Source organism: Metopolophium dirhodum, chromosome 5, assembly GCF_019925205.1.
Source record: "Metopolophium dirhodum isolate CAU chromosome 5, ASM1992520v1, whole genome shotgun sequence".
NCBI lineage: Eukaryota > Metazoa > Arthropoda > Insecta > Hemiptera > Aphididae > Metopolophium > Metopolophium dirhodum.
Window position 1 is genome coordinate 32,372,213 of NC_083564.1, and position 25,487 is coordinate 32,397,699.

General features: G+C 28.6%; 3 protein-coding genes across 7 annotated transcripts; 2 read left to right on the plus strand and 1 right to left on the minus strand.

Annotated features, from left to right (window-relative positions):
- The first annotated feature begins 4,186 nt into the window (after positions 1-4,186).
- On the plus strand, positions 4,187-7,993 carry LOC132944548 (BOS complex subunit ncln). Its single transcript, XM_061013977.1, has 12 exons — positions 4,187-4,660; positions 4,740-4,924; positions 5,117-5,264; positions 5,322-5,416; positions 5,492-5,575; positions 5,671-5,871; positions 5,928-6,035; positions 6,107-6,244; positions 6,307-6,450; positions 6,562-6,782; positions 7,112-7,190; positions 7,259-7,993. The coding sequence occupies exons 1-12, from the start codon at positions 4,489-4,491 to the stop codon at positions 7,355-7,357; spliced, it is 1,674 nt and encodes a 557-aa protein (XP_060869960.1). The 5' UTR covers positions 4,187-4,488; the 3' UTR covers positions 7,358-7,993.
- Positions 7,994-8,947: 954 nt separating this feature from the next.
- On the minus strand, positions 8,948-16,424 carry LOC132945381 (klaroid protein-like). Of its 4 annotated transcripts, none has more exons than XM_061015107.1 (14): positions 16,315-16,424; positions 16,165-16,226; positions 15,319-15,452; positions 15,075-15,259; positions 14,509-14,724; positions 13,549-13,743; positions 13,244-13,458; positions 12,892-13,152; positions 12,653-12,812; positions 12,344-12,514; positions 12,149-12,261; positions 9,857-10,024; positions 9,694-9,786; positions 8,948-9,630 (listed from the first exon to the last, which is right to left on the minus strand). In XM_061015107.1, the coding sequence occupies exons 3-14, from the start codon at positions 15,417-15,419 to the stop codon at positions 9,517-9,519; spliced, it is 1,992 nt and encodes a 663-aa protein (XP_060871090.1). In that variant the 5' UTR covers positions 15,420-15,452; positions 16,165-16,226; positions 16,315-16,424; the 3' UTR covers positions 8,948-9,516. The 4 variants fall into 4 exon arrangements, with proteins under 4 accessions (XP_060871090.1, XP_060871091.1, XP_060871089.1 ...); XM_061015108.1 differs by having other exon boundaries at positions 16,311-16,375; XM_061015106.1 differs by lacking the exons at positions 16,165-16,226; positions 16,315-16,424 and adding an exon at positions 15,803-15,994.
- A 2,226-nt stretch (positions 16,425-18,650) lies between these two features.
- On the plus strand, positions 18,651-22,207 carry LOC132945109 (small ribosomal subunit protein uS2). Of its 2 annotated transcripts, none has more exons than XM_061014756.1 (7): positions 18,651-18,809; positions 19,457-19,597; positions 19,657-19,862; positions 21,345-21,503; positions 21,583-21,711; positions 21,777-21,998; positions 22,071-22,207. In XM_061014756.1, the coding sequence occupies exons 2-7, from the start codon at positions 19,465-19,467 to the stop codon at positions 22,152-22,154; spliced, it is 933 nt and encodes a 310-aa protein (XP_060870739.1). In that variant the 5' UTR covers positions 18,651-18,809; positions 19,457-19,464; the 3' UTR covers positions 22,155-22,207. The 2 variants fall into 2 exon arrangements, with proteins under 2 accessions (XP_060870739.1, XP_060870740.1); XM_061014757.1 differs by lacking the exon at positions 18,651-18,809 and adding an exon at positions 19,114-19,251.
- Positions 22,208-25,487: the final 3,280 nt, after the last annotated feature.

Here is a 25,487-nt window from a genome sequence, read left to right on the forward strand (position 1 = left end):
ATCAGTAAAAAAATACGCCGAAAAAGAAGATTTTATAAATGAAAAAATTTCAGATTATAGAACAAGCAAAATAAATAAATACGATTATGTTAAATTATTAAGTTATAGAAATAAACCTCATAAAATATAAGTTTTCATTTTTATTATATTTTTTACTCATCATATTATATTTATTTGTGACGATGCGTTATGCGATTTTTTTTTTGATTTTTACTCTTTATATTATATTATATTCAATTATGAAAAATTAAAATGCATTATGCAATTTGTATTATATTGTATAATCATCATATATGTATTTATTCGAATATACATCGTATATACATATTTACACCTTTTTTCCACAGTGTAGGAACTAACATACGTACCTGGATATTACCGTGTAGGAACTTACATACGTACCTTTTTCCGCCGTGTAGGAACTAACGTGTGTATTTTTTTTACCTGCTACTCTCGTGTAGGAACTTACATTCGCCCTTTAAGAAAAGGCAAGACGCTTTGGGTATGGTCAAACTGCACTTGGGCCCAAAAAAGGTAGGTAGGTATTCCAACAAAGTATCATGCATTTGAAGGGATTAAACGTTTATTTCCCTTCTCATTTACAGGCTTAGGACTGACAATGATTTTAATCATTGGCGTAGTTAAAAAATTAGTATACTGTAACTATAATTGATCCGGGATAATTGATCGAGACTTGACAATAAAGTCGATGGACGATTGTCGATTATAGATCGATGACAGTACGTCAGTAGGTACTTACGCTAGTACCTAAATATAAAATAAAATAAATAGGTACCTTAAGTATAATAACTTGAGGCACATGTCAATAAATTGAAATATTTTGAAGAAACAGTCCACAAGTCACAACACTAAACGACTCTAAAGTCTGTTCCGGTAGTTTGCTTGTGGCGAGGCTTCGTAATTTTATTTCGTTATTAATTTTATATTTGTGTAAAACTAACTGAGTGAAAACCTAAAATAATATTACTGTTACCTGTTAGCACTAGGCAGAAGTGATATTTGGCAACATTTTGGTTTTAAAATTAACGATAATATAAGTATTTAGGTATATTAAATAAAAATCAAATTTTGTGAAAGATGCAAATGTTTTGTAGATTGTTGGTTATAGTGGAAATATGTTTAATCTCAAATCGCATTTTCAACAATGTTGAAGTACAATGTACAAAACCAAGTAGATACATGAAACATTTTAATTCTCTATTTCAAAGTTTTCAACAAACTTCATTCAAATTATATCAAGTAAAACAAACATGCCAAGAAACAAACTTAAAGGCTTGACTATTAGTGAAAAACTAAACACAATTAATTACCCACAATGTTTTCCTGTCCATGACATAATTAAAATGCTCCTTCAAATCGCCTAAAATAACGAAAACCTATATGGCTATTGGCTATAGCCTATAACCTATTTACGTGGAACCTTGTTTTAAAAGCTTTTTTACTCATCAAATAAAACTTTATGAATAAAGTAATTTATATATGTACTGTTTACGTGGAACCTTGTTTTAAATTTTCAATCCTTTAGCTATAAAAGTTGAACATTTTATACATTTTTAACTACAAAATTGTTATTATATTTTAAATGTGATAGTTTTTGTCAAAATTTGAACTCTAAATGCTTATAAAAAAAATTTTGCCTATGTATTTTTAATATTTTTCAACTGCTATTGTAACAATATATTGTAATAGGAGCTTTGCATTAAATTTTCACGCATTTTTACCCAACAAATAAAATTGTATTGATATTTATAGAAAAAAAACCTAAAAAAATTGAAAACTGACAATGTCCGTCAACAGCTCAAAAAGAGTAAAAATATTTTCAAAATTGTATGGTTTATAGAAAAAAAAAATATAAACATTCAGTGAAAGTTATTCGTTTCTGAATTACAAGAAAATAACCAAACTGCTACATGAGAAATTGAGTATTAAATATTATATAATATTATTTAATATTATCAAATATTCATCCAATCTTGTAAAAATATGAACTTCAAACGCTCATAAAAATGTTATTTGATTTACTTGTAGGCATTTTTTTTAATAAAGGTAGACAAACTTAGGAGGATTCTTGTATTGCATTTTCAAATCTTAGATTTAAAAAGAAAAATTTTTATAAACACCTAACTCAAAATAATTTGTTAACTTTCATGATTTTTCCGTATTTTGTCAAGATTTGAACTTTAAATGTTTATAAAAAAAACTGTAACTAAGGATTTTTAATATATTTCTAATATCATTGTAACAATATAGTAGGAGACTTGTATGAAATTGTCAAGCTTTTTTACCCAACAAATAAAGTTTTATTGACATTCATAGAAAAAAAGACTTATCACATTGAAAACTGAAAATGGCCCTAAACAGTTCAAAACAAATCAAAATATTTTGAAAATTTTAACATGTAAAGAAAATGCGAATATAAACAGTTATTACAAATCTTATGTATAGGTATACGTTCATTTGTTTTAGAGTTACACCAAAAACCAAAATCAATTTTGTCGAACACCGATTTTGCGTAAATATTTTGACCTCCCGAATGCATCAACTAGATTCACTTTACCATCAAACAAGATACTGTTAAAGAAAATTGAAGCAGTTTTACTGCCTCAACGGTGGTAACAGACACAACAATTTAAAAAACAAAATTAAAAAATTAAAAAACACACATCGTTTAAAATCAATACATTCATAATTTCATCGCTACGCTCAAAATCTAGAATATGATATTAAATATGCTAGAGCTAGGTTAACAACCCGTCCCCGCTCAGAATCATTTATCATATAGTTACAATGATACTACTTATGGAGGTACCTAGATACCATTACTACCTATATATAGTATATATCATTGAATTCAAATTTAACACCATCAGTGCCCCACTTGTAACCAATACTGTATAGCAGAGTGTCACCTACTTACCCGCTTTTATGATTTTAAGCTATTCAAGAATATTTTTAATTTTAAATTTCCTTGGTATATTTCCGATAGATATTAATAAAAATATGTTTTCTTTTAAAAACCTTGTAAAAGCAATACAACCTTCCTCATTTGTTCATCTTCAGTTTTCAAGATTTTTACTTCTTTGAATGACACCGTACATTTTTATTTCATATTTCGAAATAGAATATTATTCGGAGTATTTAAATCCACAAAAACTAATAACAAGGAAATCTGTATATAGACTATTTAGCTACATTTTTTTTTATTTAATTTAATTCCATAGACACAACTCTCACTCTGAGAAAACTCGTGTGCGGGCCCAGAATATTATTAATATATTGTTCTTTTAACGGCAATTAACTCCTCAATCACGCGAATAATTCTGTATATCACTTCGTCTAACATTTTGATTTTTGATACAAATCATGTTAAGTTATAAATTACATTTAAAAAACTATAATTTTAATAAAAAACACATTTTTATAATATACAAATATTACAAATACATAATCAACTATCATATATGCAACAAAAATTATAGTGTCATCTATAATTTTTGTTGCGACAGTAACTATCAGGCATTATCACGATACCAACTATCTTGTTTTACTATCATTGTGTAAATCCGCCTTTAATGAAAGAAATATTGAAGAGTTATTATATGTCTCTAGTCTTCTATATTAGTCACAGTTACTAAATATTTGTTATATTGGCGTTGGTTAATTATCATAAAAAAATATATTAAAACAATTGCCTAATGTTATTAAAGTTACGTAAAGTAAACCTAACTTCCAAAGCAATTTTTGAGTTGCACTTATGGGATTTATAGTTTCCAATTTAAAAATTAAAGTATAACCTGTTTTGAATCACTTCGGAGTAAAATATTTTAATAAGTAATAACCTATCACTTCACTCACTGTCTGACGTCTGTCACACTGACTGCAGTATTGCACGTCTGCAGTCTGCGCTACTATGATTTAGGGTATTTACCTACCTAGGCATATTTTAGATCAGAGACTTATAAAGTAATAGGTTATTGCCTATAGGTACCTACCTACAACCTATAGTAAATCTTATCTTTTTCACTTTTTGCGTACGTGTTTTTCACACAAAACTTACATAATATTGTACAGAGTGATTATTGGAGTTTTTTAGGGTGCATAGGCAACTCAACGAACACGCGAGCCAGTTATCTGATAAGACGCTATCCGACGGGTGCAGCAGCGGAGCTATCTCCATTCTACGCGTTCATGTCGAAAACGAGTACAAAAAAGAGCGATCGTTCGCCGGCGTGTTCCACGACTCGTCGAATCGAATATAATTTCGGGTCGATTTGATTAGTATAACCGCCGCCGGTTGCACCGATTCGCGTTGTTTTCCGTTCTGCTTATTGTTCAAAAAATCTCATTTTTCTACTGTTAAATACTCACCAGAGAGTATTATAACATTGGAACTTATCATCGCCGAACACTTAAATAGGAACCCAATTAACGAGTATTATAATATAATTTATTATTATAAGAACAACGATGTTGGGTGAATCGGACGAGTTTTCGGAAATACTGAAAACCGGCTTCCCGATGTATCTGTTGATCGCCATCCCGTTGCTGTTGGTCATGAGTCCGGTGTGTCCGGCGAACGCTGCGCACGAGTTTACCGTGTACCGCGCCCAACAGTATAGTCTACAAGGCGCCACATACGGTAAAGTACTAAAGTGTTGACTGTGAAAGTTGTCGGTTGGTTCGATGAATCTGATTCCATTTTTTTTCTCCGACGACAGGTTCAAAGAGCAGTATAATCAACTTGGAGGCCAGATCCTTGAAAACTTGGAGCAGTCGGTCGAGGCATTGTGTGTTTGTACTGATGGACAATTTCACAACGGAAGGGTACGAACAAATAGCATCCGGATCCGGTGCCTTAGTGCTGGTTGTACCGCCCGCGCCATACACTCGAGAGCAACAGACTGTGAGATATTGTCTTAAAATTATAACTGTTATTAGTTAATAGTTATTACTTATTAGGTCAATAAAGCAAAGACCATTTCTGAGCATCACAAGTTTTATGGCCAACTTAATTCTGTGTTTTTATTTTTAGTCCAAGCCGTGTAAGTGTATTTAAAATGAAGATTTACGCTTAAATTTGTATATTTTATTTCAGACAATGCTAGAAATAGAGCAAACCATTTTATTGTCCGATACTTCCATACCAGTATACATAATTAATTGGTCTACTGAAGTCAACGACTTAATGATAGATTTGGCTGATAGTAAAATTATAGATGAAAATGCAAGTTCTGCAGCCAAAGGTGCCAAACATTTAATATTAAAATTATAATTTCTAAATACTAGACATTTTTTTTCAGCTTTCATTAATTCAGTTTCTGCAAACGGATATCAAATAGTAGTATCAGCAAATAAACCAGTTTTGCAACCAAATATTGCCATATCAACTATTCAGGTAATCTATTCAATGTACAAACATTTGGTTTTATTTAAACATTTTTGCTTAACTTGAGAGTATTGATTTTATTAGGGTCAATTGATTGGATATGGATTTCAAGATAAGTTACCCAGTATTTTGATAGTTGCTCATTACGACAGTTTCGGTTTGGCGCCGGTAAGCAATCAATATTAAAATATTGAATACATATTTTGTAATGATAAATAAATATAAAATATCTCCGAGTATTCATGAATAATGATTTAATACAGGAATTATCATACGGCGCTGACAGTAATGGTTCAGGAGCTGCTATACTTTTACTTTTGGCCAAAATACTTAGTCGAGTTTATTCAGAAAAAAATAGACCCAAGTATAACGTCATGTTTATTTTGAGTGGTGGTGGTAAGCTCAACTACATAGGATCTAAAAACTGGATAGAACAACAAATGGAAAAATCCAATACACTACTAGTAATTAAAAAATATATGTTCTTAAACATGTTAAAAAAATATTGTTTGTGTTTTAGGATGTGTCATTTGTATTGTGTTTAGACTCGTTGGGCAGCGATAAGAATATTTATGCTCATGTTTCAAAACCACCAAAAGAAGACACCAAAATGGGAAATTTTATGAATGTAATTCATTTTATTTGATGTCTATTTTATTATTATAATTAATATTGGTTATTTATATTTTATTATTCTAGGAACTTAATAATAATTTAGGAGAAAATGGACTGAAAATAATTCATAAAAAGATAAATCTGGGCAGTGATACACTAGCTTGGGAACATGAAAGATATAGTATAAGAAGGTTGCCTGCTTTCACTCTTTCTAGTTTAAAAGTATTATACTTGTGTTTTAGTTAATATTTAAGATATTTACATCATAATTTATTTGTTAACAGAATCACAAAAACAGTTCAAGGAGATCAATTTTGGATACAAGCGAATCGTTAGATTCAAAAATTGTATATCGCAATGCTCAGATTATAGCTAAAACTTTAGTTGCTCATCTGTATGATTATAATACATCTGAAACCCCCAAAGTTGTAAGTTTAATCTAATTAATTTTGTGAAATTTTTCATTATGAATCTTGATTGCTACATTACATTTTGTATCCTATTGTTATGTACCTAAATTAATTAATTTTATATTTCAGAATGTCGATTTTGAGTCGTTACGTACTTCATTGGATTTATTAGTTTTACAGCCTAGATCCGCACAAATAATAGCTCAAAAAAACCATCCATTAGTTGATAATTTATTTTCATTGATGAGTAAATATTTAAAGGATGTTAATGTGTCTCAACTGACTGCAGACAAGGTTGATCCACAGTTTTCATTTTACACGGTTACCAGGGCTACTTTACAAGTTTACAGGTTAGTTAAATACTATAAAAAATACGTCTCGTGATTATTCGTGATCGATTTATACAAATTAATTATGTTGTATCTTGTACTACGACTGTTGAACTATACTCTGTTCCGCAAAAGAACACGGCACAACTAATATCGATTCTTCTGCTGATCTCCACGAGACACCCAGCCATAGTCAAACTGGTCTTGACAGCAGGGTGTCTAGTGGGGATGCGCAAAATCTGCGTTGTTCTCTCGCCGAACAGAGTATACATAGTATGTACAGTTTAACAACAGATAAATGCATGCTATTTTTGTTATAAATGTGTATTTATATATATATATATTTTTAGTGTTAAACCAGCAGTGTTTGATCTCATTCTTACCCTAGCAATAGCTGTTTACTTGACAATAGTCTACTTCTTTATTCAGGTAAAAATTGCATAGAAATAAACCTGTTGTTACTTATCCTAATAAACTATCGATTATTTTATTTATAGTTTGTACCAATTATATATGATTTATACATTGGTACATCAAAACCAGAACCTGTTACTAGTTTGCCGAAGAAAAATAACCGCAAAGAAAAACAACGATAAATATATTTATTTATTTCCTGTTTTATTATTTTGTTTATATATTTCTATATAAATATAAATTATTTTTTTTTGCTCAAAGCGAATTTTTGTAGTCAACTTAAATAAATGTAATGTTTTTTCTTTTTTAGTTATTTTAACACTAGTAAAAAGTGTTACAGTATATTTTTTAAAAAACATCAGTTTAGTAAATTATTGAAATGTAGTGAAATTAATTAATCACTAGTGATCCCCCTCAGTTTACTTTTTACTATTCTAATTTTGACTGATTAGAGTATTGATTTTAAAATATAATTTTGTTTCTAAGTGTAATGAGTTGTAAAATTTTTTTTACGTAATCCATACGACGAACAATATTTATAACTTATAATAATATGTTTATAACAACACTGCCTGTGTTTGCTCATTTTTGAGACAAATCACTTAAAAGTTAAAATGTCAAAGTTGGAACACTTGAATATGCAATAGTTAATGAAGTGTAACAACTAACAAATAATGGTTATTTTTTCATTAGTTTATAATAATTTTTTTGTTTCTTTGTAGAATGAAAATGTATTGTATTAATTGGTTTTTTGTTAATGTATTTTCAAATCATTCATTATAGATTGGAATTTAAAATAAAAAACTTTTTCAAAGACTTTTGTGGATGTTATCTGAAAAAAATTAATTATTATTTATTATCATGTATCTTTACATTATAATATTGTTTTTAGTAAGTTTTTTCCAAACAAAAAGTATGTTACAAACATTGCCAAATATTTAAACAAGATAAAGGTATCAAAAAGTGCAAAACAACATTTTTCTACTGAAAAAAATGTATTTGTGGGCCACTTAGGTTTATATTTCCTGAACCAAAGAATATCACCACTTGGCCCCTACTTTCACCGTTTATTGATCAATTCCCTGCTATTTTCTCCATATACTGCAGTGGTAGCGGTGGTTGTAAAAATGTAGCCAGACGATTTACCTCCATTGCTGCAGCAGTGTGGGTACCCCTTAAGCATTTAAACCTTTTAAAAAAATTAGATTTCCTCTCTTGGTTTCAACTTTTATTAAACTGATACTCTTTTCTATAAACATGTTGCCCTATCTATATGTATCCTATTGCAAGGAATGGCACCGTGAACTAGCCAAATCAAGTGACTATGGCCTTAACATGGCGGCAGTAAACATTTCCGTAACTTGGGTAAACAAACATAAACTCAGATTGGTGCATGGACTTGTTTCAATGTTTTTACCGGACTTTAGATCACATGTAAACAAAATTTAATAATTTTTAACAATACTTAAAAACAAAATATGTTATACTTATTTGAGTCTCAAGTATTGTTTATTATGTAAAAGCTTACCTAATTTATTATTTGAACTGTTTGGCTACAAAATTAGCTTTTATTATTGTGTCAAATAGAAAGAACAAACTGTTTCTGAAACAGTTCGCACAAATTGATGATAATCAATCATTGAAATACCAATTTACATGGAGTTTCAACTCCATTGAGTTTGACTGAGACTAACTAATATAGTCAACATTATTGTAAGGTAACATTTGTCAATTGATTAATAATAATATGAATAAAGTAAAATATATTTCTTTACAAATCTTATAATTATTATAACTTGACTTTATAATTTGCTAACTCAATTACACATTTTTTTTTTTTTTTAAATATTATAAAAATATTCAGTATTCTGTTCTTACATTTAACAATAGATTTAAAATTCAAAATAAAATATGATCATACTCATAACACAATACTACAATAGTGATTTAAATTAAATATACATTTAAACATAAAAAATATTTTAACTTTAATATTTTACATTTGATTCATGCAAAAATATAAAATTGAATGGCTTTAAAATATTTAATCAAAAAATGAAAATATAAAATTAAAAAAAAATCATTTATCTGATTGATATAATAAAGTGAAAATAATTCAAACATTTATTATATTTAACACAAAAGCTTTTAATTGAAGTGGGGTGAATATAATTAATTAAAATTAAGTTTCATTCTTTGGTAATAAAAATAAATAATAATATTATTATTTTTTTTGTTTTTGTTTTAACTGAAGGCTAGTGGTAACCAATTAAGTAAAGAATTATAGTTCTTTAACTTTGTACTTATAAATATATATTTTGACTACATCCATTAAGTACCATTAAACAACCGCCAGATCTCCGTGAACCCTGACACGATACAGACAAGTATACTCATCATGGCCATGGTTTGATTCTATTCTTAATTCTACTATAGGGTATATATTATCCGTCCTCTACAACAGAAAAATTATATTGTTTACAAAACAAAAAAAATGTTAATAAAATGTTTGGTTCACCTTAGCAGCAAAATATTGTAAGCTTGGTCCATCGACGGTAAACTGATATTTACCCAATAGTTTACCATCCGAATCTGATTCATGTTTCAATCCCTATTGTCAAAAAAAAAAAACTATCATAATGTAAAATACATTAAAAACTATAAAAGTTTAAAATACTGACCCAGACACTGAAATCTTTTGGGGCAGATCTAATATGACCATCTTCTGATAGTGATTTTGGCAAATGTTCTATGGTAAAACCAGTTACATGTATGGTTTTGGATAGCTTCAACACTAAAAAACCCTTAGCACCAATGAATGCCCAACATTCACCGGGGTTGACACCAGGCTAAATTTGAATAACAATAAAACTTTTCATATTTTTCAAGAATCAAATAATATTACTGAACAGTGGGATACAAGAAATTATTTTAATTTCATATTGTTAATAATTATATTATAAGTATTAGTTATAGTTAAAGACCGGATTTATATGTTTTTACATATCGTTACAGGTTCTATACAGTCTTATGAGAGTAAAAAATGTGGACGATTCATTCGATTCCAAATGCGTAGAACAAAGTTTTTTTTGCATATTTGAGAATATTTTATGGGTTAGAGAATATTTAACCCATTTAGCATATTTTGGAATATTTTGTAAATTGTGATGAAAAAAAATGTATAGGTACCCTCATTCGATAACGTAAAATCACCCTAACCGTCGCCACATGCTATTAGATCAAATTATTATACTAGTATATGATCTAAGGCCGTATACCTGCATTGCTTAAATGCGATGACGGATGAAAGAAATAAAAGGTTTATCAATTTTCTACTGTATATTATATGCATGATATAATATTATTAGGTATATCATTATAAGTATGCGTGTTATGTTATGAGCCGTTCATTAGGTTTTTATCTTGTGCCGACTGCCGATTCTAGCAGTCTCTATGTACTTTTGCGAATCCGCTCCATAACCCATTACGAAAATATTGAGTTAAAACAATATTAACGTTTAAACAATTTAATTAATTTTCCTTTCCTAGTCTTAAAAAAATTAGTTTAATTCAGGTGAAAATAAATTCCATTTGGCCGACTGAAAATCAAATATAAACCCCCCCATGAACCACCTTCGGTTCGTCCCTGACTGTAGATACATGAAAATTTTATTGAATGTTTATATTTTCATTTTCTATACACCATAAAATTTTGAAAATATTTTGCCCTGTTTCCGGACATTGTCAGTTTTCAAATTTTATTATTTTTTTTTCTATAAATATCAATAAAATTGTATTTGTTGGTTAAAAAATCATGAAAATGTAATGCAAGGCTCCTGATATATTGTTACAATAGCAGTTGAAAAATATTAAAAATAATTTTTTTATATAAGCATTTAAAGTTCGAATTTTGACATTTATCAAATTTAAAATTTAATAATTATTTTGTAGTTAAAAATGTATAAAATGTTCAACTTTTATAACTAAGGATTGAAAATTTAAAACAAGGTACCATGTAAATAGGTAAATATATAAATTACTTTATTCAAAATAATATCATCAAATATACTTAGTAATATCATAGGTTGACTGACCGTTTTAGCTCAGAATCACATTTCTTATACAGTGATACTGTATCTTTAAATTCAAATTTAACACCATCCATTACAGTGACCCACTTGTAACCTACTGCACAGCCTACTGATAATAGGTAGTTTTACTGTCATATTAAAACTAATAACACAAAAAATATTTTTTCTGAATTGTTAAACACTGTCTTGTACTTTAGTAAGTTACAATTCGATATCACATGCTAGGCATAGCAAAATACAAAGAATCTCAAGTCCTTTGAAAACTTTTTTTTGGAGTACTTAGCTATGATATGATACAATGTTAACAAATTTAAAAAAAAAATAATTATTGTTAAAAGAAAGATTAGTCTTCTGTATTTACGAGTGAGATAAGTATTTTGCATTTCAATGCCGATGCACTCTATGGTGAATATTCAATAAATGTATGTAATATAGCTACAGTAATAAATCAGTGACTTCCAAACTTTTAGATAGATCATGGTTATTGAGTAGATAATATTATGAGGTAGTCACTGTGTCCTTACAGTAGACCATAAACAATGCATTATTTTTATAAGAATACAGTAGTCTGGTCTGGACTTTCGGTTAATTTGGACGATCAAAAAAATGAAACGTTAGAAATGAGGCTTTATTCATTTGGATTTTTCAATGTGAAAAAGGTGTTCTGTTGTGGGGTGTAATTTTACAAGGTATCGTGATAAATATCATACTGTTTAATCCGGGTTAAGTCTGACCTCATCAAGTTGGGATCAGCGAGACTACTGTACTAGGTACTTTAATTTTTAAATTTGTTTTTAGACATGATATTTTTATTACTTGCTTAATGCTTCATTAAAGTAACTCAAATTGGAACTTATAAAAAATTGTAATGCATTTATATACCTGAATAGCTATTCTCGGGCCATTTGAAATAAACCACAAAGGTATCCCAAACATAGTTATTGCTGCTGTTGAGGGCTTGGTTTGTGTACAACGTGTTCCTAGTACTGTCGCACCTAATAACCATGTTTAAAACAGTTCATTTTAGTTATTATTAAGCACGGTCAAAATTGGAATAGTATAAAATTTAATTCTCACCAGCAGATTCTAAAGCATAATCAACCATCCCTGTTTTATCAGCATCATAAACACTTAATGTAGATGTCATTGTTATGTTGACATACTGTTCAATATAGTTGACAATTGAATTCCAATCATTTTTAGAACAAGCTTCTTTTGATAGAGATTCGGTACTTGTTTTTAATATGGCTAATTAAAAATACAAATAATACATATCTTAAATATCTTTAAATTTAATTTATTACAAATGATTTACTAATTTATTATACTCATAAGAACTAAACAGTATAATTAATTATACTTAAGATCATTAATTATGACAATCACCTGGTTTAGATTTGTAGTCCTCAAAGCTATTGACTAGGTTTGAAACAATATTTTGTAGTTCTGAAATTTTCTTTTCCATTAATTGAATAGTTTCTTTATCGCGCCCAGCAATTTCATTCTTAACATTGTTTAGTGTAATTTTTTGGCTGTTTAATTGGTTCTAAATGAAATAATTTTATATTTATATGTATACAATAAATAATTCAATGACTTTACAAATATACATAATATAAATTTACATTAATCCAATTCAAGTTTTCAGAGTTCAGCTTTTCTAATTGGTTTTTTAACAAATATTGAAATTCTTGATCATGTAATTTTACTAAATTTGACTGCGAAATATTTAATTGGTTAATAAGTACATGTTGAAATTCTTCAGAAGCTATAATTTTTCTAGCCAACAAATTATAATCAAAAGCTAAAAATTCTTGATTTTGTTCAACAGGAACAGTATGGGCTTTAGTGGCCGAATCCACAACAATATTAATATTACGATATACCTAGATACAAAAAAAAAAAATTGTTTTAATTAACTGCAACATTTTATAATACTTAGTATGCTATGTAAATATGTAATTATGTACTGCATACATTAAAAAATAATTGCCCAAATAATTTTAAAGCAACCATTGTTGAAGCAAATACCACTGTTATTAAATCCAATACAAAATACACAGTAGAAGATAATACTTGATAAATTGATGTGACCAAATTGAGTATATTAATAAACGGTGATAGAAGGAAATGTGTCCAAGAATCTCGCCATACTGGAATTTCTAAAGGTGTCAAGTAGTTTAAAACTCCAACTAAAAAACACAAGTCATAATATTATTCATCAGTTTTAAAATGTTGATATTTAAAAAAAAAATTTTAAATACATATAGTAAAATTTGTACCAGTTAAAAATAATATCAATGCTGAAATTAACATGAAAAATAGATTGTTTATTCTGATATGTCCAAAATAACGATAAATAATTGTTCGTATAGTCGTGATAATAACCAATTCATAATGCACTAAAGTAATAGTGGCCAAATGCACCCAATTAGTTATCTTCCGAATAGTAGTATTAATTATGTTGGAGCCAACCTCTAAAATAACAATGAACAAAAAATTTAATCAAATAAGTTAGGAGTAAAGAAACTTATATAGCTAAAATAATATGTTTATCTTCGTCCATCAATAATAAATGTATATATCTGACATAAAAGTTTTTACAACAGTCTAAACAAGTTCATTTAAAAGAATATTTGATTAAAGTAGCTTAAAAATATATATTTTTTATGAGCTTAATTAATTAAATACATAATATAATATTAATAATACAATAATTTCATAAAATGTTTTATTGTTTCAACATTACAGGTTAATACTTAACAGCTTAAATATTTTCATTTTTTAAAATATGTCATATACTCATATCTTATATAAATATATATTATGTATAGTGAAACCAAAACCAAATTTTTATTCATGAATAAAAAAAAATCTGATTTGCAAATAAGCATTTGATAAGATATTTGTGAATAATTTACTTCTAGTTATTTTATTTAAGTATTCAATTTTCCACATGAAACAATAAATTTAAGTATTCATTAAAAATAATAACATAACGCTTTATGTAATAAACTTTTATGAAGAAATCATTAAATAATTTATTTTATTCCCATAAAATCTATTAGTAAGAATAATAATAAATTTTTTATAGGTTTTATGTTTTTTTTTAATGTTTATAAACATAAAATTAAACAATTTATTTGTACTATACTGTTTTAAAAATCAAATAGCTAATAGTCCACACAATTAAATCATAAGCTAATAAACAACAAAAGTGTTAATACATTTTTATATCTTACCCATTACAGACTCGTGTATTTTTGATAGTGTAGAAATAGAAATAAAATATGAAATTATAAATTTAATAAATAATTGTATTGAATGAGAAACGTATTTTACAAATGTTACAGCTTTTCTTTGAGTAGTAAAGGAGGTTTCATCGATTTCTGTTTCAGTTTCGTTGTGATTTGTTACTTTATAATGTTTATAAGTTGTAGTTGTAAATAATTTTTTTTCTGTAAAATATAAGTTTAAAAATCAAAATAAATATTTACTTAATTTTCTTATCTGTTAACCTTTACACTGCTTTAGACGTACTATTACATCCAAAACATTTACACCTGCTCAAGACGTTCTATTACATTCTTGTATTTTATATTATAATTTTCCGGCAACCATACAATTTTAGGAAACTCTGGTTCACATTAATTTTAATTTAAATAATTAGATCATAGAGATCTCAACATTTTAATTTTAAAAAAAATCAACTAATTAAAAATGTAAAAAATGTATTTCATAACATAGATTGTAGAGCATAAATAGTTTAGCAGTGAAAAGGTTAATACCAAATAGTTAATAAACGAACTTATGTGACTAGAATTAAAGATATGAGATGATTGGTCTTCAGAAACATCATGTTTCAGAGGAGTTTTCTCATAAGATTTAAGAGGTAATCTTGACATGTTTGGTATGAGAGGTATACCTGGAGACACTTCATACTTGTAGTATTTGGATCCAGGTGAATAGGTATTATCTGTTTTTGGCAAAACTCTGTACACAAAAGTTTATTTAAAAAAATTATAATCAATAAATTGCAGAGGTAAACTTACTCTTGCCATCCGTCGAAATTATAATAAAATTTTACTATTTCTTTGGGGCTCTTGAATGGGCCAGATGCAGGCCTTAAGGTGAAACTTGAATCTTTAGTCATGTAGTATAGGGGTATTACAATCAATGGCAGTACCTAAAGATTATAAGTTAAAAATAAAATGAAAGAAGTATTATTTTCAACTCAATTTAAGTCAAATTAAAGACTAGTAGTAATGACTACATATTATATATATAAGACTATATTTTGTTTCATTCAAATATTTCGCTGATGATTTTTAAAAAAAAAACTGAAGTTAACTTAATTTAAGAAACCTCAAATAATGTTTAAATGTTGTAACAATTCTACAATGTGTACGACTTGGTTGTTCTCGTAGTTTATTTCCACCATTTTTTTTATGTTAACAATACACTGGAAACTGATACACTTATCCCTGCAGGGGATAGTCTTTTATGAAAGTTCATTACTACATACCTCATCAATACCTGCAAAAGATATCGGACATGTGCACCATCAGACTATCAGACTCGCTTCGGTATAATTCCAATAATTTATATAAATTTATTATGGCGATAATAAATAGTTAAACACAATAATAACTTCGAAACACAGTTTTAAATTCAAATTGTCTAGAGAGAAATTTGTGATTACTGATTACAAAATTTTCGGTTAGATAAGAAAACAAAATAATTTCAATGCGTAATAATAGTAATAATCGTTTATTGGGTCATGTTTGCGGGTTTGTGACGAGCCTCACTGCACCATGTACAATACGTACAACGTACACTACTACATCAAAACCTCACATTAAATATCACAGAACGATGATAATAAATAATATACATACGTCATGTTATTGTTCTGTCGATCTGTGGACTGAGGTAAAAATCTAAAATAATAGTCGCTATGCTGTAAAATTTAAATGTTATTTAATATTTTTTTGATCTAATATCAAAATCGCAGTCGCAAAATAATAGGTAGTTTATCACTCACTTACGTTTCAATAATTTGTAATATAGACGTCAATAACAATAAGTTACCTACTTAATATACTTATTTTAAACCATAGCGATTTACAAAATCTGCACGCAACTGTACATTCAGTACTGCACTAGTGCACTAATAGCACTTATCTGAGTGCGAATAAAGCGGCACAACAATAATAATAATTATAGATTAGTAAATATATTAACATAATTTGTGCAGTGATGCCTTATGCGCATCGAATACCTAATTAAAATTTGATTCTGAATTTTAAATAACATTTTTTGTTATTTAACTAAAGATTTTACCAAATTCATTCCCTATAATAATATGTTATTTAGTATTTATTAATATATTTTAATCGAAATACGAAGTATGATTTTTTTTTAAATAGGTACCTACCGTGGACTTCGGTACTCGTACTATACTGCTATGTTTAATGTTTATTGTTTTTAATGTTATTAGACAGACATACAATTGCACTATAGTACTATAGACACATGTCTCTTACTCAGAATATTCGTAGTCATCATTATGCAATTGTACCTCCCCACTCTGGAGTCCGGGTTGTCTGGGACTACGTGGTCATCACAATAATATTATCGTAGACTGAAGTTTTGGGGTGAAATGGCGAATCGTTCAATCGTGAATGTGATATTAACATAGGACTATAGGCTATAAACCAAAACCATGCTATAAACTAAGTTAGTTTACATAGATCTATGGTTATGGTAATCGGAAAAAAATCCCCGGAATATAATACTCATTGCTCGGAATAAGAATGCATTTGAATAAATGGGTAAAAATATGTATTCGAATACTTTCAGAAAATTAATTTTTCCAGCTAATATAGGTGCCTATGTCAATTTTAGGAACAAATTCACTTTAGCTACCCAGCATTTTTTTTTTTGAATTTTTTTTTTGTAACAGGTATTTTAGAGATTTAAGAACAATGGTGCAAAAAAGTTTGCGGAAATTATTATTTTGGAAGTTATATCCTTGCAAAGTTTGTGATTTTACATTTATACCTCGCATATACGCACAACTACACTGCATTTTACTGCCGCACGCATCATCTATAAATAATCTAAATTTTCTTTACGTACCTATGTGGTAACTTCATGATGAAAACGATGGGCAGACTTTAAAGTTATAGCTAATTAAAATGTATAGTATTTTCATTCACCCGGCGTAATCACTGGATCGCTGCGCTCGCTCGGACAATTAAAATCGAAAACATCCCTCGACTTATTATGTTAAACCACCTTAGGTGAGTCTCGGAAGTCGGAGTTAAAAACAAAATTATTAAAAGCCCATTATACAACCGGTTTGATCATTCACTCGCTGCACTCTCTCGGACAATTAAAATTGAAAACATTCCTAGGTTTGTTACTTTGTTATGTAAAACCACCTTGGGTGAGTCTCAGACTACAAATAGCTAAAACTTCAAAACTAAGTCCGACTGCCAAATTATGACTACTCTTGTTTTCATCATGTGGTTACTACATAGGTAACTAGGTAAGTAAAAAAAAATATTTATGGGCGATGCGCGTGACAGTAAAATTCAGTAGTGTGCGTATGTATAAAGTATAGATAAACGTAAATTCACAAACTTTGGATAAATATAACTTCCAAAATAAAGATTTCCGTAAATTTTTTTTTGCCCCATCGTTCTTACTTGTTGAAATATGTATGTTTCGAAAAAAAAAAATTCTGCGTAGCGAAAGTGAATTTATGCCCAATTTTGGTTACTACTGTTATTAGTTATCTAACTAATTTTTAGTAGGTACTTACATCAAACAAATTTAATATACACATAATTACATAAACACATTACACAAATACTAAAATACTTAAGTAGTGTATGTTTGTATAATACTATAATATAATATATATTATATGTGCAGTACCTACATATACCAAGTAGTAAGCTAGTAACTAAAAAACAATTCTAAATGTCAATTTGAATAGTTACTAAATTGGTTTTCTCAAAAAAGTTTCATTCAGTACCTATTGGCTATTTTAATAGGTTACAGAATACTTTACAAGATTACTGACAAGGACCAGACTGAGACCACAGAGTTATAGAAGTATTTACTATATACCGTTTAAATTTATAATAAATAAATAAACGAATATGCCGTAGTAAATTAAATGTATAATTAGGTAGGTACTAGGTACACCCATATATTATTCAATATTTTTTTTTCTGTGGTAATAGTGTAATAGTAATACATTGAACGTTCTATACTAGTAATACGATCCCATCTCGTCCAGAAAACATGAAATACAGAATTTTAATCTCTAATATTTATATTCTAGAAAAAAAGAATTTTGGTTTGTCCACGTGTCTGTTGGCTGCACTGCGGTAATATACGTGCACGCCCCGCCTATTCACGCGGCGCTCTCGTTCTGTAAAATGTTTCTTTTTCGTTGCCTCTTTTCAAGTCTTAAAATTTCCGGTCAATTTTTTTAATAAAACTTGTTGAATTAGACGTCTGACTAACTGTAAGTATTATTTAATTATTATTTATTGATCAGAAATCATCAGGACGATGTCTGCGATCTAGGGCTGATGAAAGACTATTTAACCACCGTCTCTTGGCTTTACGTCGTGTCAATTTTTGGTCACATGTAAATATGTATGCCGCATATTCTATAAATTAAACTTTTGATCGGGCTTAAAGTTGCTGTAGATTTCATTTGTTCGGTCCTCACGTCTTTTATTTTCAATCAGTTGATTATTTTAGCGAATTCTCACTAATAAACTACAAGTAAATGAAAATAATATATTTTTATTTGAGGTTATGTTTTTTGTAACCTGTGTTAGGTAGGTCTATTATACATCATGTCAATCATCATGTTTGCAAAGTTTGGTTGAATTTCTCTTATACATTATAACTTATACATTATAACTTATACATTTTTTAATCTTCCATCAGGTGTTCAGGTGATACATTTTTTTATACATAATATTGTGTGTTATGGATATATGTATCTGTGAATGTTTACATATATATTGAATTTGGTTACTTATACACTTGTGTAATTTATAATAAAATTAAATACATACCTATTGTACTGTATCCTGTACATGTAATTGATTAACCGATAAGTGTCAATACATTTTTAACTATTTTTTATGATTTTTTTAGGCTGCAACATGTCGGGAGGACTAGATGTATTGGGCTTGAAAGAAGATGATGTCACCAAGATGTTGGCTGCCACCACCCACTTGGGTGCTGAAAATGTCAACTTTCAAATGGAACAATATGCTTATAAGAGAAACAGCCGCGGTAAATTAAATTTTAACAAGGTATCTAGAGCTCCATGTTTATTAACATTTTACTTATAGGATTGAACATTTTCAACTTGAACAAGACATGGGAGAAACTGTTGTTAGCAGCTAGGGCTATTGTTGCTGTTGAACATCCATCAGAAATTTTCGTAATTTCATCTAGGCCTTATGGACAACGTGCTGTATTAAAATTTGCAGCTTACACTGGTGCCACACCAATTGCTGGCCGTTTCACTCCAGGAGCTTTTACTAATCAGATACAAGTAAATTTTACATTTTTATTTAAACTTCTAAGGGTTATTATTTCAACTATATTTGTTTGATATGATTTTTTTGTACGCTCCAGTCAATCTGAATTACTATGACTGAATAATAAGTACATATGATCAAACTAAATTTTGTTGATATGTTATTAATATATTGTTGTAAATGTACACTGTTAGAATATTATTATTTTCTTAAGATAATCTATATAACAAAAAATGTATTACTTAGATTATTTTATTATTACCTATGAAAAAATAAAAATAGTACCTCTATACTCATTCTAAATGACCGGGCGGCCAAGTTATGCACATTGGCGTGGCTTTGCCAGGGTATAGAACTTAAATTGGAACATAGTATAGATATGCACAATCAATATCTGGAAATAAGTCATACTTGTATTCTGTTTTTATTTCTGATATCTAAGGTTTTACAAAAGATTTGTATATTATTTAATATACTATTTTTAAAAATGATGACCTAATATACACCCCAGTCAATCTGAATTAAAATGATTGATCATCTTTAGTTTCTGATTTATGCATTTCCTAAATTCCTTAATTGTATATATTTCCATCATTGTAGTCACTCCGCATTAATAAACTTAATAAAGGCAATGTGGTGTTCTCATTAAATTAGACAATCTGACTTAGTTGCTAAATTTTTTTGTTGATATTTTGATAAATTAATTAAGTTAAGGCAAAATTATACATTTAATTTAAATGTTATTATATGTAACAAATAATGTTGCTTATTTAAACTTATGAAACTTATATGATGACTATACACCCCAGTCAATCTGAATATTAATGATTGATACATTTGTGGCTCTGATTCTTATATTTTCAAGATAACTTCCAAATTTGTGTTAATTTATAATCTCACTAATATATGTAACTTAAATGATATTATAATGTACCCCATTTATTTTAATGATTTGTTTAGTGTGCTTATAATTTTTATTTTCTATATTACTTGTTTGTGCATTTTCATTAGTTTATAACCTCATTAATATATTAAGCGTATTAATAATACGTGTTATCTTGTTGAGTCTGGCTTCGTAATTGATGTAAAACTGTACTTATTCTAGTTAATATAAATATTTTAGCGAGGTCTGGTGTGGTTCAGTGGTTGGCCTCAGTCACTAGTTCCTGGATGGGTGATCACCTGGGTTTTAAATGGTGTTCCTCAAACAAACGCAACAAAATACTAATGGCCATAGTTGCTGATTCTTAAGATCAATAAAAAAAATGATTATTACACGTTAAAAAAATTAATAACATTAAGTTTCGTATAATATTAATGAAAATAAATTTATTCTTTTGATACTGATATGATGACTATACACCCCAGTCAATCTGAAAATTAATGATTGATGAATTATTGTCTACTGATAGTATTTAAGTAAATTAAATTAATATGTTTATATACATATATTTTACCCGTGTAAAAGTTTATGAATTATTTTTTGTTCCTACTAGGCTGCTTTCCGTGAACCTAGACTTCTTGTTGTAACCGATCCAGCCACTGATCATCAGCCAATCACTGAAGCTTCTTATGTTAACATACCAGTTATTGCTTTATGTAATGCAGATACTCCATTAAGATATGTTGACATTGCCATTCCGTGTAATAATAAGGTAATATATACTTAGTTAACTGTATTAAAATTGTATTTATTCTTCTATAATATAAGTTATTATTTACTGTTTATTATAGTCTCCTCATTCTATTGGACTTATGTGGTGGTTCTTGGCCCGTGAAGTTCTTCGTCTTAGGGGTACTATTCCTCGTGATGGTAAATGGGATGTCGTTGTTGACTTGTTCTTTTACAGAGATCCTGAAGATGTAAGTATCTTTGTTTTTGTTATTTTACTTGTTAGTAATAAAATCATCACTAAATAATTGTTCAGGTTGAAAAAGAAGAAGCTGCTGCCAAAGAAGCATTGCCTGCAGCTTCAACTGTTAAGACGGTTGTTGGTGTGGAAGAAGCTTATTCATTATCCAATACAGCTGCTGACTGGAATGAGGGTGCCGTAGCAGCTACTGCTCCACAAAATTGGGCGGAAGATGGAACTCCTGTGCCACCATTGGCAGTAGCTCCGGCTGCTCCTGCTCCTGCTCTAGACTGGGCGGTTTGTATTTTCTTATCCCTTATAAGCCCATTATTTTTAAATATATTTTGCTTTAATTTGTTTAATTTTTAGGCTGAAGAATGGAATGCGGCGCCAGCTACTGGTGCAGCCAATACCAACTGGGGAGGTGGTTCTGCACCTAACTGGTCAACCTAACAACATGTAAAACATTTTTCTTAAAGAATAAAAACTTCTTTTTGAATTTTGAATTATTTACCATTTTTATTTTATCAACAGTTGCCTTAATTTCCTTCTTTTTTCTATTCTTTTTACTCTACTACATAATAAAATATTTTTGTGAAGTAAATATTGTGATTTCTGAAAATAAATTTTACCAACAGTGTTAGAATCGGATAGTCCTCAAATTGCAAACGTTTTTTTTTTATACTATTAACTGAATTTTTAAAAACTATTCTTACTTGATTGAAGAGATTTAGACTAAAGTAAAATAATATATTACATTATTGTTTTAAATATTACATATTTACATAAGTATGTGTTTAATTATGGTTTATCTTGAATCACACAATTGTTTATTCTTTAATTAAATTGAGTATATATTGAATTCAAATATACTAGCATATTTCTTCTATTAAGAAGTTATTAAATTGAGTTCCTAAATCATTTACAGCCTTAATATTTATTAAATCGTATTGACAATGAATGAATTATACTAAGTGCTGCTTCCTTTAAAATTTAAAAAGTATAATTGGATTTTTTTCTGTTGCATTTAGGTACCTAATGTACGTTTGTATGATTGAAAACAATTGGTAATGATCATAAGCTAAGATTGTGATTAAAAATTTTATATGATTCATAGCAATGGAAAATAATGTGTGGTTTTGAAATAAATATGTAAATTAAAAAAAAATTAAAACGTCTTAACTCTACTAAAGAATTAAAGAACAGAATAGATAAATGATAAAAGCAAGCATTATAAATTAATTTTCTTATAGTACGTTTTTAAATCTTTTTTTGTGATATCAAGGATCAAAGAAGGAACCATAAATGTATTTATTGTGCTTGCTTTCTGGGGACATTGAAAACATTTTTACATGAAATTTCCAGGTATAGTATCTCATTTCTTCAATAATACGATATGTACCTCACATAAAGACTAGAATTCATGGTGTACCTCCTATCGTTCTTTGATAACCAGTGTCGGCCTCTGTTTTTTTTAGGGTCTCGTACATTTTTTTATTTGCTCTGGGTGTGCTGTGTCTATATAGTCAGTAAGGAGGATCCTGTAAAGTATTTAGTTATCGATATTTTTAACCGTACGCATTTTTTCTTTACAGGGCACAGATGCTTGCCTATTATAGTGTGAGCCGGGCACTACAATAGTACAATAAGTGTCAAGTATTAAGTATGAGGAAGTTGTTTTGGATTAATCGCGCTATTGCAAGTTAAGTTAGGTTTTATATTTCTCCTTAAAAACAATGGGCTCAGGCGAGGCCACGAGGGACCCTGTTCATCCGACCCTGCAGTGGATCCGCTGTTGAATTCAGTGATCATGAAAATGTTACATGCAAAAAATATATTATTTATAATACTATACGTCTACTTATACCTAAATATAAAACAATGATGAAGATTGGACATTTACCTATGAAAGTTAACTTGAATAATATTATGCTTATAGCCTATGGATAAGTTAAAATTCTATAGGTAATATAAGCAAGGCTGGGCAAGTTAATGATTTTTTTAAACTCAGTTAAGTAATATGCACCAATAACAAAAAGTTAAAAGTTAAAAAAAAGTTAATTTGTTTATACAACGCTAGCATACTTAATTTTTTCCCAACCAACCTACTGTATTTCCATGTAAGTTAGATTCGAATGATATAAATTTTTAACTTTAAACAATTTACGATACATATTTTTTGACATGAAAACGAAATAGACTGAAATAGTGAAATATTATGAAATTAAAAACAAAATAAATTAACTTACTTCTTAAAATGAAAAATTAACTCGTTAATTAAGAAAGAAATTTAGTAAGTTAACAGTTAAGTTAATGAAAAGCCAAAAGTAACTAGTTAAGTTAAAAAGTTAAAATAAAATTAACTTTATAACTTAACCTCAACTTTTTAACTCGTTAATGCCCAGCCTTGTCTATTACAACCTAAACTTTTAGAATTTAATTTTTGACTTTTGGCTACTAACGGCAGTCCAGTGGCGTGTAATCTAGGATCCAAGTGTTGCTCAGGCAACACTTTAAATATGGGTGAGTGGGTATTAATAGAAGAAAAATAGGAGATTTTATAGGTCGGTAAACGGTATTATGAGGGGTAGGTCACCTAAAATTATTTGAGCAACACCAATTTTGTTTATGATACACGCCACTGCACGACACCATAATCAATAGGTAGGTTATAAATGTTATTGAAATGTTAATTAATTTGAGGTAATATTAATTGTCCGTTATTTATATTGTACTTTAAATCATATGTAAAATCTAGAGTATGAATATGTTATAGATAGCTGATGCTAATATGCATAGGCTCAAATCACCCAAAAATATTAAAGGGGCTTAAGCACCCAAGACATTTTAGAGGAACTAAAGCCCCTCACACTCCTCATATATTGATACTCGTTATATCCGTTACATTTGATGTCTATTAATAAAATTAATATTGTATGGGGCTGTGAATTTATAGGAATATGAATTATTTTAAGCCTTCTGTAAGACATTACTTTTTAACACAACGTTTGAATTAGATACAAATGAACTAAATTTAGAATCTTTTATTGTATTTTATGAATTGTCTTATTTTTTTTATATTTTTTACAAATCCCATTTATTAAAAACGTTTTACTCACATTTTATGAGTTGTTTTTTAATTTTTTGTAAATGATTTAAAATAATAAAAACATAGTTTTTTTCTTAACACAACTTGATAGATTTTTATATTTACATACGTTTTGAATTAATTTTTCAAGATATATGTTTTTCCTATGGTGCATTTAAAGTGAATATTTTGAGATTTGAAATGCATTTTTAAGGTTTTTTTACTGGGATTGTTAACAATAATATATTTTACTCTGTAATTTCTAAAACTAAAATGAATTTACCTCTTATAAAATTTAAATTTAAGATTATTATCTAGGGCATCTCGATTTTATTGATATTATTGAGAAGCAAGTTACGACCATTTTTAAACTGTATATTTTTTGTACCGGACATTAGTGGCGTATTTAGGAATTCGTTATGACTTATGGGGAGGGTCCAAATAATTTTCAGAACACAAAGCCGTAGGGAGCTTATAAGTTATTGTAAAATTTTTGAGTTTTTAATCATCTAATATATGAAAATCTCGTGGCACGGTGTTAGTGTATGAACTCCTCCGTAACGGCTCGACCGATTCGGATAAAAATTATTTTGTACATTTGGTAGGTACGAGAATAGATAGTTAAGTATTTTTCACCCTTTTAGCCCCACCCGGGGAGTTGCTCAAACGGGGATTTTGAGATTTTCTGTGCCAATGTA

Coding starts and splice junctions, on each gene's coding strand:
- LOC132944548 (XM_061013977.1), top strand. CDS start 4,489: ATGTTGGGTGAATCGGACGAGTTTTCGGAAATACTGAAAACCGGCTTC. Junction 5,417..5,491: donor TTGCCATATCAACTATTCAG/GTAATCTATTCA, acceptor TGATTTTATTAG/GGTCAATTGATTGGATATGG. Junction 5,576..5,670: donor ACAGTTTCGGTTTGGCGCCG/GTAAGCAATCAA, acceptor GATTTAATACAG/GAATTATCATACGGCGCTGA.
- LOC132945381 (XM_061015107.1), bottom strand. CDS start 15,419: ATGACTAAAGATTCAAGTTTCACCTTAAGGCCTGCATCTGGCCCATTC. Junction 12,813..12,891: donor AAAACTTGAATTGGATTAAT/GTAAATTTATAT, acceptor TATTTCATTTAG/AACCAATTAAACAGCCAAAA. Junction 10,025..12,148: donor GCCCGAGAATAGCTATTCAG/GTATATAAATGC, acceptor ATTCAAATTTAG/CCTGGTGTCAACCCCGGTGA.
- LOC132945109 (XM_061014756.1), top strand. CDS start 19,465: ATGTCGGGAGGACTAGATGTATTGGGCTTGAAAGAAGATGATGTCACC. Junction 19,863..21,344: donor CTTTTACTAATCAGATACAA/GTAAATTTTACA, acceptor TGTTCCTACTAG/GCTGCTTTCCGTGAACCTAG. Junction 21,504..21,582: donor CCATTCCGTGTAATAATAAG/GTAATATATACT, acceptor TGTTTATTATAG/TCTCCTCATTCTATTGGACT.